Genomic DNA, 13557 nt, shown 5'->3' with positions numbered 1-13557 from the left:
CCAGCCTGGGTGACAGCGCAAGACTCCATCTCAAAAAAAAAAAAAAAAAAAACTCATTCAACAAATGTCGCTTGAGTCTGAATGGCAGCCTAGTATAGTGATTACCATTTTCTATTTGTGCAACCCTGGGTGTTACTGAACCGTCCCATGCGTTTCCTCACCTATAAAAAGGGATAATAAAATAGTCCCCTCATAGGGCTGCCCCTCATTCAATGAGCACATCATCAACACTCAATATGTGGCCACTTTTATTTTTGTATCTACCCAGCCCTGGAGGAGGCTCTGGGTGGTCTACACAGGAGGTGAGGATGGCTTTAGTTAATATTGGTGAAGTTTGTAAGTGAATTTATGGTGAAAAAATTAATAGTAACAATTGTTTATTAAAACAATCCAAGTTTTAAGATTTTGTGGAAACAATTATCTTTGCTTGGAACTTTCATGTAGGGCTACCTCCTCATTTCTGAGATGTTCTGACTTGGATTTAGCATCCCATGGTAAATAAAGTAGGTTAGCTGGGAAGTTCTTTGACAACCGACTTGATTTCAAGACAATTTTATTATTTATTTATTTAGAGATGGAGTCCTGCTCTGTTACCCAGGCTAGAGTGCAGTGGTGCAACCTTGGCTCACTGCAAGCTCCATCTCCCTGGTGCAAGCGATTCTTCCACCTCAGCCTCCTGAGTAGCTGGGATTACAGGCGTTCAGCACCACGCGCCGCTAATTTTTTTTTTCTTTTTGTATTTTTAGTAGAGACAGGGTTTTGCCATGTTGGCCAGGCTGGTGTCGAACCCCTGGCCTCAGGTGATCTGCCCGCCTCAGCCTCCCAAAGTGTTGGGATTACAGGCATGAGCCACCATGCCTGGCTGACATTTTTTGCTATAAAAAAAAAAAAAAAATAGAGGTAAACAGTTTTTCACCAGTCAGTCCCGTGTAGAAACAATAAATCCAAACACCAGTTTCTAGACAAGTCTCTTGAGTATTTCAATAAATACTCCTTTCGATCTCAGGGCTTGGAGGCTGTGCTCATTTTAAAGGTCTGGGAGCAGTATCTCATGGATGATGGGGACATCTACAGACTGCTGGGAAAACTACAGACAGCTATGATTCTTTAGCAAGCATTACGGTGCTACTCAAGTGTGGTTCCAGAACCCCAGCACTGGCATCACCCAGGAGCTTGATAGAAATGCAGAATCTCAGGCCTCAGACATACTGAATCAAAACCTGCACTTTTAAAGTCTTTCTGTGCAGGGAGCCGTGGCTCATGCCTATAATCTCAGCACTTTCGCAGGCTGAGGCAGGAGGGTCGCTTGAAGCCAGAGTTTGAGACCAGCCTGGGCAACAAGGCTAGATCCCTTGTCTCTCTACCAAAAATAAAAATAAAAAATAAGCTGCATGCGGTGGTGCGCGCCTGTAATCCTAGCTACTTGAGAGGCTGAGGGAGGAGGATCACTTGAGCTCAAGAGTTTGAGACTGCCAATGAGCTATGATTGTGCCATTGTACTCCAGCCTGCAACAGAGCAAGACTGTCAATCCAAAAAAAAAAAAAAAAAAGCCTAAGGCAAAATTGGCACACAACACCTTTACTGATATCTGAGTATGACCTAGCCTTACAATAGACGTCTTCCCAACCCCGCTGAAGGCAGTCAGAACCATCTGCCTTGGAAACACTCTGGGTCAAAAGCAAGTCTCGGCCTGGCGCGGTGACTCACGCCTGTAATCCCAGCACTTTGGGAGGCTGAGGCACTTGAGGTCAAGCATTTGAGACCAATCAGCCTGGCCAATATGGAGAAACCCCGTCTCTACTAAAAACATAAAAATTAGCACGGCATGGTGGACCGTGACTGTTGTCCCAGCTACTTGGGAGGCTGAGGCAGGAGAATTGCTTGAACCTGGGAAGCGGAGGTTGCAGTGAGCTAAGACCGCGCCATTGCGCTCCAGCCTGGGTGTTGGAGCGAGATTCGGTCTCAAAAACAACAAAACAAAAGCAAGTCTCCATATTTAAATAACGCTGCATGAGAAACAAACATTACAGGAACGTTTCCCAGCTCATCTGTTTCGCTCTTGTTGCCCAGGCTGGAGTGCAATCGCATAATCTCAGCTCACCGCAACCTCCACTTCCCGGGTTCAAGCAAGTCTCCTGCCTCGGCCTCCTGAGTAGCTGTGATTACAGGCATGTGCCACCATGCCCAGCTAATTCTGTATTTTTAGTAGAGAAGGGGCTTCACCGTGTTGGCCAGGCTGGTCTCAAACTCCTGACCTCAGGTGACCCACAGGCCTCAGCCTCCAAAAGTGCTGGGATTAAAGACGTGAGCCACAGCGCCTGGCCCAATAAAAATCTTAAGAGCTTTGTTCAGTTATCTGGTTGAGGTTTATGATGCTGGATTCTATTTGAAAAGTTAAAAATCTAGGTGTCCTAAGAAGTACTATTAGGGCAACTGGCCTTCTCTTCCTACCTTTTTTGTAGTATGCTGACAAGTTCTTCAGGATTCATAATCCTTTACCTCTAAGGAAGCTGCAAAAATGGAATTAACTATTAAATATACAAAAAGCACCTAAGAATGATCCCCTGAAAAATTTTGGTATAGTTACAATCTAGTATGAACTGTTTAAAGACTGGTGAGGAAATCTGCAGGTCTAATCCACCAGGTACTGTGAAACAATCCCTGTGGAAGTTTAAGTGGTCACAGAAGATGTAATCTTCTTCTGTCCCCTAACAAAACAGGAAGGAAACTGAAATAGGAACCACTGGAAATATCCTGAAGGGAGAAAGAAGAGGAAAAGATCAGACATCATATTTATTAAAATCTTTATTCATTTTCTTTTTTCAGAATTGAAACCCATAGAACACATTAGAAATTTAGATGCATATCTGTCTTGTTTGGTATCTTACCAAGTACAATCTCTGTGCAACAGCTCTGAGAAGAAATCCTTGGCAGATCAAAAGAGAGGGTAGTGGCTCCCACACTTTCCATTTAAGCAAATAAATTAGCTTCCGAGTAAGTTGTTCCCAGTTTCACCCAACATTTTGTGTTTATGAGAAACACCTCAGTTCCTAAAAACCTGTGGTAGTCCAGTACCCAGTCCCTCCTACCTTGTCACCACCCAGACTTGAGGAATTGAAGGGAAAAAAACTGGCCTTCCCCTGTAGAATGAGTTTCCCAAAGACAGGTGTGCCTGGCTCACTAGTAGGCCTGGCCCGTGCTGGCACACTAGAGCTGCTCAGTAGGTATTTGCTGATGAATAGTCTTTATGTTAATTAGGGTCCACTCTCAGAGACTGAGAACTTTTCACTAGCTGCAAGTCCTTCAGCAAGTTAAGTCAGTGTTCCCCTTTGTTAAAATAAATATGTTTTTCTTGCTAGAATACATATATGACTATATACATTACATATACCTTTACTCATGTTTCCTGAAGCTCAAACTCACAGGATGAGGCATATAAGATAGCTTACCAACAATGCTGTTTATCATCATTGAGGTGTGGCCATTTACTGGTCAAAGGATACACAGGTGATGAAGAAGAAAGGCTGAAGAAATATGGCGGATGGAAAGGGAAGGGAAGGGAAGGCAAAAGCATTTTCTTTTTTTAGAAAAAAAAGATGGATTTCTTTGGAAGACAATGCTGGCTTTGGATGACATTGAAAAATTGCCATGTATAGGATTCATCTTTCCCAAAATAATATGCAATTAGTGTACCTGAATTCTTCCATTTCCTTCTTAAATTTCATTTGACATATTAATCCTGAGTGCAAACAGGGGGCAATGCCTTATTAATACATTCTTGAATAATACTCTGAGCAAATCAGATCCTATGAATTTTACACAGAAAATTATTTACACCTCCCCCAAACCCACAATGCAGCCTCATACTAAAGAAAGTTTTATAACAAAACCTTTACACTCAGATTTATCCATTCAAACTTTAGAATAAACATTTTGTAACAAGTGGGAGGAGGGCAGGAAATGGCCATGAGTTCAGATTTTCCTAGTTTTGTAGTATTAAAATGTCTCTACATCTACCTTTGGATGTTTGGTAGGCATACCTTACAGCTGATCCAAACCCTGCAACGACTTGATTGTAACAGCCTTAGATTCTAATAGAGAAAGCAGGAGTGTGACAACACTTAAAAAAAAATCCACCTCCTTTTTTTTTTCCTTCTTTTTAAGACAGAGACAATTCTCCTGCCTCAGCCTCCCGAGTAGCTGGGACTACAGGCGTATGCCACCGTGCCCTGCTAATTTTTGCATTTTCAGTAGAGACAGGGTCTCACCATGTTGGTCAGGCTGGTCTCGAACTCCTTGCCTCAGGTGATCTGCCCGACTTGGCCTCCCAAAGTGCGGGAATGACAGGCATGAGCCACTGCACCTGGCCCCGACCTCTTCTTTCAAACAGTGTTTGAAATTTTAGGGCTTTCTGAATTTTAAAGCTGTAAGTTTATGGTTGGTTTTCTCCAAGATTTGCCCAAACATACTTTTCCAGCTTATTGAAATCCTGACTTAGAACAAAAATTTATATTCTCAGTGCCATGTCACACCACTCTATTAGCTCAATTCTAACTTTATGGGTTAGAGTTCTAAATTTTATGGATGAAAATTCTAAATTTATGATCAGAATGCCTTTTAAGATCACGAGGCTGAAAACAGATGCAAATAAAATGAAATGATATATTTTCTGCAAATGCTTTCAAGAAAGGATTGAGACATTTTCTTTCCTGCCTGCTTTTTTCCTTAGCAGAATCTCTGCCTTCAATGTTACGAAGTTCCCAGTTTCAGACTTCTTATTCATTTCAGTGTGGCATACTAAAGGCATCATGTATTTGAAAGACCACAAATCCATAACTTAGTTCAACTAACCTTTACAGGGAGAGCAAAGCTGATACCTCTTTCTATTGTCTCCTCCCAGCTGGCTCCTGGAAGCCTGTGGGTGAGCACTGACCAAGGTATTCTCATACTGAGTTATGAATTTCCCTGGACACACAACAGTGAGTAGCCTTAAAACTGAAATCAGTGCCTCCTTTGGTTAACATGAATTCTGTGTTTTGTGCTAGTCTCTGTCTTCTTAAATTCAATACACCCTTTTCATAACCCAGCCCATTGTTCTCTTCATCTCAAAATGTATATAAAATGTACAAAAGTTTCCTAATTTCATGCCATTTAAAAATTGTTACAGGTTACTCAGTTATCTTTCAGTGCAAGAAAACTGGGCATAAATTCTAAAGCTGTTTTTGAGTGGGTGCCTAAAACTAGTTTCCAATGGCTGGCATTAAATGTATTCAACCACACTGTTTAAATATTCGCCTCTGCTTGACAGGAATGAAAAGCTGGAACGCACCTCGGCAAGATGCAAGAGCAAAGCCCATAGCTCTGAGTCCACAGGTGAGCGGGCACATCAGCCCTGTCTTCCTTTGCCCCTGTGTTTTACTGCAACTACTTACACGTCGACATCACTTTGCCAGAACACAAAATGAAAACTGTGCTTTACAAACCTGAAATTTGAGAGTGCTAAGAGGAGAAAGAAGCATAATATAACATCATGGGTTCAGAACTCCAAACAAGACTGAATGATGGAATTAGGATTTGACATAAATCAAAATCTTAAGGCTCTTCCTTTTAACCTCCTCAATTTCAAGGCTCAGAAGGCTTAAAATCTTGGCTGGGTATGGTGGCTCCTGCCTGTAATCCCAGTACTTTGGGAGGCCGAGGCAGATGGATCACCTGAGGCCCGGAGTTTGAGATCAGCCTGGCCAACATGGTGAAACCCTATCTCTACTAAAAATATAAAACTCAGCTGGGCGTGGTGGTGGGCGCCTGTAATCCCAGCTACTCTGGAGGCTGAAGCAAGAGAATCGCTTGAACCCAGGAGGTGGAGGTTGCAGTGAGCCGAGATCATGCAACTGCACTCTAGACTGGGCAACAGAGTGAGTCTTGGTCTCCAAAAAAAAAAAAAAAAAGGCGCTGGCGGCTTAAAATTTTGTTTCCAGTTTTCCATGGCCCCAAACCACAAGATAAGTCCAGCCCCCAGTAAGGTATACACTCTCACCTGTAGGAGTGTCCCTTTCTTAGGAGAAAGGGGCAAAAAGGTTGCTGATCTCTTGGGAACAGCAGCTTCAGTGACAAAATACCCTAAAGGCAGAGGTGGAAATTCATTTCAGAAGAGAAATGAGGATGACAGAGACCACAAGCTACCTGTTATTCAAGGTATTATTTCAATTTGCTTTGTTAATTTGGGAAGGACTGCTTTCGACAAAAGGGGAAAAAATTAGTCTCCTTAGAGAATCATGCTTAGATTGTAATAGCATTTTCTCTAGAGACAACTTTTTGGTTAATTGGGATACAACTATGAGAATGCAGAATTTACTTAGGTGCAAAGTCATGTTTGCTCTTTACACATCTTAAGACCCTCAATACAAGGGAACCTGTTTTTCCATTTCAATCATCTGCCCGATTCTGGCTCTACCAGTGGGTCTCTCTCTCTCTTCTTCCCTCCTCTGAGATCATCAAAACAATACTACCCAATGGCTTAAAAGCCCAAACACCTTTCTGTTTTTGTCCTTCCCTCCAATTCTATCTTAAACATGCATCTCCTCCAACAGAGTGTGCTATTTTGGCTTGATGGAATACAAGGTTTTATTTGCTGCCACTCTGTAGGACAGTAAGCATTCTGATTTAACTAGTTCTGGTAAAAAAAAAAAGACACAAGAGATTGCAAAGTGTTTCCACAAAATCCACAGGCGTGGAGAAAGGACTACAAGGTTCAACTCAAAACACACGCTCCAGAGCCAATCCCAGTATTCATCTATCCAGATGTCACACCCGTTTGTCCTTTGGCATGGGAATTAAGACTGACCAACTATGATGCCCAGTGCTAAAATGGGCAATTGCCGAAGAGGTCAGAAGGCAATTCAGCAGGAATGTCTCTATGCTCTGAAACTTGTGGTCTTTGCTTTAGTTTCCACTACAGAAAACACCAAAGACATCCAAGGCCACCCTGTCCCCTGTCACCAGAACTTGCTGCTGGCCACTTCCAATCCATCTCATACCATTTGGAATTGATTGTGCTGTTTCTCTATCTTTGTAAAAAGAAGTTTCACTTATTTTGTGTCGAGAATTACAAGTGTGAGAGAGGCATCCTGTCTTCCACCAGTACTGTGTCCACCCCAAACTGGTCGGTGCACTGCTTCACGGTGGCCAGGACACTCAGGAGCCGCTGATCCACAGCGTCCAGATGAGGATCAGAGAGCACTGGGGAGATGGGGTCATGGGCCATGGCAGATTTTAAGGCAGACTTTAGTACACCATTCTTTAGGTAGTTCAGTCTGTTCCAGGTAGAAACCCGAATGCTGGAAGAAAAAGTTATAGAACAAGGTACTTAAAACCTCTCATTATCAAATGGAGTTTGAAAGCCTGCTAGGCAGACAAAAGTAAAAAAAAATTAGGTAAAATACTTTAAATCATTTTTGTTTTAGAATTACCCCTACATAATGAGTAAGCAACGTTACTATGTTTTGATATTTTCTGTATAACTAATCAGAGATATATACAGAGATTTACACACATGTTCACCACAGTGCTGTTTGTAACAGGAAAAATGTTAAACAATCTGAATGTTCAATGATTGGGAAATAGTTAAATTATGGTTCATCCATTGAAAGGAATACCATGCAGCCGTTAAAAACAATTTTGAAAATTTAGTGGAATGGGAAATGCCTATGGTAAGATGCTGGGTTGGGGGAAAAGGTTGGAGGAAAACCCTGTTTCACTTCAAATCTGTAGGAAAACAAAATACACACACGGATTGGAATGAAGTACACTACAATGTTAACAAGAGGATGTATCCTTAGACGTTAATGGGTACCATAAGCTTCCTTCTTCTTCATGTGTTTCTGAAGTCTAAAACAATTTCTCCTAGGAAAAAATTATTTTAAGGATACCTATCTGCCTTAATTATTTCACCGACTGCTACCGTTTGAATGTCTGTCCCCTCCAAAATATATGTTGAAATTGCCATTGTAACAGTATCAAGGTGAAGTCTTTAAGAGGTCATTAGGCCATGAATGCTCTGCTCTCATGGGTGGAACTAATGTTGCTATGAAAAGGCAAGTTCAAGGCCAGGAGAGGTGGCTCATGCCTGTAATCCCAACACTTTGGAAGGCTGAGGTGGGCCCTGAGATTGGGAGTTCAAGACCAGCCTGGCCAACATGGTAAAACCCCATCTCTACTAAAAATGCAAAAATTAGCTGGGCATGGTGGCACGCGCCTGTAATCCCAGCTACTTGGGAGGCTGAGGCACGAGAATCATTTGAACCTGGGAGGTAGAGGTTGCAGTAAACTGAGATTGCGCCACTGCACTCCAGCCTGGGCAACAGAGTGAGACTCCATCTCAAAAAAAAAAAAAAAAAAAGGCGAGTTCAGCCCCTTGTTGCCCTCTCTCTTTGCCCTTTTGCCTTCTGCCATGTGACATGACGACACAGTATGAAGTCCCTTGTCAGATGCTGGCACCTTGATATTTAATGTTCCAGCCTCCAGAACTATGAACCAGTAAATTTCTGTTCATTATAAATTACCCAGTCTGGCCAGGTATGGTGGCTCATGCCTGTAATCCCAGCACTCTGGGAGGCCCAAGGGGGCAGATCACTTGAGGTCAGGAGTTCGAGACCAGCCTGGGCCACATGGTGAAACCCCATCTCTACTACAAATACAAAAATTACCCAGGCATGGTGGTGAACGCCTGTAATCCCAGCTACTTGGGAGGCTGAGACAAGATAATTACTTGAACCTGGGAGCTGGAGGTTGCAGTGAGCCGAGATCGCGCCACTGCACTCCAGCCTGGGTGACAGAGCGAGACTCCATCTCAAAATAAAATAAAATAAAATAAAACAAATTACCCAGCCTGTGGTATCCTGTTATAGCAGCACAAAACAAACAAAGACACCAACTATAGAGTATCTTTTATTTATCTGAGAAGAAAAGTTTTTAGCTCTCTGTGGGCAAAGTAGGAATTACTAGGTATGCAGAAATGTCTGATTCTGTAAAAGGCAGCCTGTTGTGCAACAATTTAAAAGCTAAGGAAGACTGTTGCATAAAGCATGCATGGAAGGGACAAACAGGCACAGACGGAGTACAGTTATTTTTTATTCTGAAATATATTACAAATGCCCAGAGCATCCGAGCTTCCTCTGTGACTAAGTTATCACGTTATTTCCTCTCAGCTCCAAATTCACTCTTCAAAATATGCTCTGCTGGCCAGGCACAGTGGCTCACGCCTGTAATCCCAACACTTTGGGAGGCCATGGTGGACAGATCACCTGAGGTCAGGAGTTCCAGACCAGCCCCACCAACATGGTGAAACCCCATCTCTACTAAAAATACAAAATATTAGCTGGGCATGGTGGCAGGTACCTGTAATCCCAGCTACTCAGGAGGCTGAGGCAGGAGAATCACTCGAACCCGGGAGACGGAGACTGCAGTGAGCCGAGATCGTGCCACTGCACTCCAGCCCGGGTGACAGAGCGAGACTCCATCTCAAAAAACCAAACCAAACCAAAATGTGCTCTGCTACAACGGGTGGGATTCATTTAAGCATCTTTCCCCTAAAGCTTTCTCACTAGAGGGCGCTAGGGGGACACTGCAGGGGGAAGGGGCTCTCCAAATGCTTTTGTGGGTCGATGGTGGTGTTGGGGAGGCACAGAGGTCATCCAGTGAAGCCCTGACTAGCCACATTCCCAGAAAGTGTGGGTCCTTGGTGACCTCAAGCCTTAGCCTGGCCTGGGAATAACTCTCCTGAGGCCCTCTCAACATGGAAACCGGAGATTTGAAGGCCATCTGCTCACCCTGGCCCCAATTCCCTCTGAAGGCCCACATGTGTGCCTCACTTGCAGCACAGAAGGTTCCTACTGGATTCTCTCTCTCCCTCTCCATGTCATGACACCAGCTATGGCTTGAATGTACACCCAGCCTGCACTCTAGAGAATTGCTTCTGGCTTGTTCAGCACCTGCAAACTAGCAAACTTCTCTGCTATCTGGTGGGTTGAGCTAAACCTTCTCCACTGAAGTCCAAACTCCAGTCATTGGGAGGGGATCCCCTTCCAAGTTTGTCCTTCCTTGGATACTCTCCCTCAGCCCTAGTTTTCTTTTACAGTCACTCCTGTTATTGCAATTTAATAATTCTTTATATTGGGTTGGGTTCAGTGGCTCACGCCTGTAATGCCAGCACTTTGGGAGGCCGAGGCGGGCAGAGCACAAGGTCAGGAGTTCTAGACCAGCCTGGCCAACATGGTGAAACCCCGTCTCTACTAAAAATACAAAAATTAGCCAGGTGCGGTGACAGGTGCCTGTAATCCCAGTTACTTGGGAGGCTGACTCAGGAGAATCGCTTGAACACGGGAGGTGGAGGTTGCAGTGAGCCGAGATTGCTCCACTGTACTCCAGCCCAGGTGACAGAGCAAGACTCCGTCTCCAAAAAAAAAAAAAAAAAAAAAAACCTTTACATTAAACACCTCTGTTTAACACACTGTGTCTTTTCTATCTCCTGATTGAACCAGACTGATAAAACTACTACCACAAAAACATCTTCAAAGACAAATGCACAATTCTTGATTGTATATATCACTACTTCCCATCATTAATAAAGACAACTAAGGACTGCCTGGGTAAACTGTTACTTTCTACAGAATTTTGTTGTTATTTAAAAAAAGAAAGAAGAGAAAGAGACTAGTTGCTAGTGCAGTCTTATGTGATATGATGTTACTGGGAGCTGACCAGTATCAAGTGGTGCTTTTGAGCTTGCTTTTCTGTGAAGTTAAGCAAGGTGAATCCCAGCTGATTCTTGATGTGCATGCTCTAAAATTACACCAGGATGGTTGGGCGCGGTGGCTCACACCTATAATCCTAGCACTTTGGAAGGCTGAGGCAGGTGGATCACTTGAGGTCAGTAGTTCCAGATCAGCCTGGCCAACATAGTGAAACCCATCTCTACTGCAAATACAAAAATTAGCTGGGTTTGGTGGCAGGCGCCTGTAGTCCCAGCTACTCGGGAGGCTGAGGCACAAGAATTGCTTGAACCCGAGAGGCAGAGGTTGCTGTAAGCTGAGATTGCACCACCGCACTCCCACCTGGGTGACAGACGCAGACGCTGTCTCAAATTAAAAAAAAATAATAATAATAAAATAAAATAATTTCAGGAATGATGAAAAGAAGCTTCTTAGACTTTAGCTCATTTTCTTGACTCATTTTTCAATTTCTCTGTTCCCAGTTTTTTTAAAAAACCAATTACTATTTATTTTCTATTTTTTTGAGACACAGTCTCACTCAGTCACCCAGACTGGAGTGCAATGGCACAATCTCGGCTCACTGCAACCTCCGCCTCCCAGGTTCAAGCAATTCTCCTGTCTCAGCCTCCTAAGTAGCTGGAATACTGGTGCCTGCCACCATGCCTGGCTCATTTTTGTATTTTTATTAGAGACGGGGTTTCACCATGTTGGCCAGGCTGGTCTCGAACTCCTGACCTCAGGTGATCCACTCACCTCGGCCTCCCAAATTCCTGGGATTACAGGAGTGAGTCACTGTGCCTGGCCAAAATCAATTATTATTTATGGAAAAAGTTACTTTTGGTTTAGTTAATTTCAAACTGAAATATGCGAACCCCAGGTGGTATGTGATGGGTGAGTGAGAGGACTTGAAACCACAAGGTAACCAGGTGTAGTAACCAGGGATACAGATTTTACTCAGTGTTTTTTTTTTTTTTTTTTTGGCGGTGGGGTGGGGAGTATGGGTGATTATATTCTGCTATTAAACCAAACATAGACATGTATTACTGAATACATATACTCTTCTATTCATACAAAATTTGAGATGAATTCTGAGCTGTGGGTTATCTGCCTTTACTTTTCCCTGATATCCCATTTCAGTATCTCCAGAGGTTCATATCCCATTTCAGGATCTCCAGAGGTTCTAGGTTGGAGAAGTATGAAAAGCACAGCTCAGGTATCAGAAAGTCTGAGGGCCAAGAAAATGGATGTACTGTTACCTGAGCCTGGAAAGGAAGGCAATGCAGGCACATGTATTTGCTATGCACAACTTACATGCAACACTGATAGAGAGGGGCAAGAATGCTTCTTTCATCCAGCGAGGGGTTCCCAAAGCTGAAAATTAAATTAAAACCTAGTGAATTCGGTGGAAGTACCATTCTTTTCTTAGCATCAAAGCAATAGCAAATTCTATATGAAACTCAAATGTGATCCTAGATAATTTCATGCTCCAGCAGCTCAAATCACTTAAATTGAAAACAAGTGGGGCATGACCAATTAGACACAGGATCCCTAACAGCCTGTACTAAAATATCTGACAACAAATATACTCATTTACAAGGGACCTTTTCCTGCCAAGATATTAGAAGGTACTGGAGCATAATTATGGTAAACACAGTGTGGAGTTCACAGACCAAAGGGAGAACTTGAAGACCCCTAAGCCTGCAAAGGTTTTAAGGACCAGAGAGAGAAATAAAGGCCATTTATATTAGATTCCCACAAATAAGCAGATGACCACTACTTGTAAAAAGAAGTCACACTTGTTCTACTCCCAAATTACCAATATCCTATTCCCTACGAGTAAGTATATGTGCCAATTCAAATTGGAAAAACTGTTCACAGAGGCTGAGGAAACTGATTCACAGCAGATGCAAAAATTACCTTAGCAGCAATTCAGAATTAGAAAAGGAGAACCGATTCTAGAAAACTGTCAACCTTTCCCTCTTTCCAGAGGTTCACCTTAATAGCTGGAGTCTGGTAGTTCTTAGTACAGTGTAGGTCCTCCAGTCATTCAAGGCAAAGGCAACTGCTATTGTCTGAATGTTTGTGTCCCCCTCAAATTCGTAATCCCTGGTGCAACAGTCCAACAGTATTAAGAGGTAGGGCCTTTGGGAGATGATTAAGCCATGAGGGAAGAGCCCACATCAACGGGATTAGTGCCCTTAGAGATGAGGTCAGAGGGAGCGTGTTCACCTCTTCTGCCATATGAGGACACACAGAAGGCACCATCTGAGGAACAGGCCCTCACCAGACACTGAATCTGCTGGCACCTTCATGTTAGAGTTCTCAGCCTCTGAAACTGTAAGCAATACATTTCCAATGCTTATGAATTACCCAGTCTAAGGGATTTTGTATAGCAGCCTGAATGGGCAAAGCAACTATTTTGATACACACCAAATATCAAATATCATGTGTATCACAGGATGAGTGCTATATGCTTTGCTGTAATGGGGTAGAGGGAGAGGCAGTGTTTGCTGGTCTTTCATTTTCTGTGGTCGTCACCATCTTTCACGAAGCACGAGGCGCCTGGTGTTCAGTATAAGATGGTGGCATCATTAGCAAATGCTGCCCAAGCACTCTGCTGAGGAGCCATGTCTTAGCTTATTTCCAACAACCAATGTTAACAGTAGTGACCTAGGGCCTGGAAAATTCTGTACTCCAAGGAAGCATTCTATTTAGTAAATATTTATTAAATGCAACTAAAAGGGTGGCACTATGCCTGTAATCCCAGCACTTTGAGAAGCCGAGGCAAGC

The 13557-nt window shown here is 43.2% G+C and overlaps 1 protein-coding gene across 1 annotated transcript in view; it reads right to left on the bottom strand.

The window, feature by feature from the left end:
• Positions 1-4649: 4649 nt before the first annotated feature.
• The window catches only part of FAM20B (family with sequence similarity 20, member B), a 40568-nt gene continuing 31660 nt past the window's right edge, over positions 4650-13557 (bottom strand). The window contains exons 6-7 of the mRNA XM_011962398.1: positions 12079-12138; positions 4650-7338 (exon numbers count right to left, since the gene is read on the bottom strand). Of these exons, the coding sequence (XP_011817788.1) occupies positions 7107-7338; positions 12079-12138 (292 nt within the window). The 3' untranslated portion in view covers positions 4650-7106. The remainder of the gene's footprint in view (positions 7339-12078; positions 12139-13557) is intronic.

The sequence above is a fragment of the Colobus angolensis genome, unplaced genomic scaffold, assembly GCF_000951035.1.
Source record: "Colobus angolensis palliatus isolate OR3802 unplaced genomic scaffold, Cang.pa_1.0 Scaffold59, whole genome shotgun sequence".
Taxonomy (NCBI): Eukaryota; Metazoa; Chordata; class Mammalia; order Primates; family Cercopithecidae; genus Colobus; species Colobus angolensis.
Note: the sequence above shows the minus strand (reverse complement) of the source record. Positions and strands in the feature narration are given on the sequence as shown.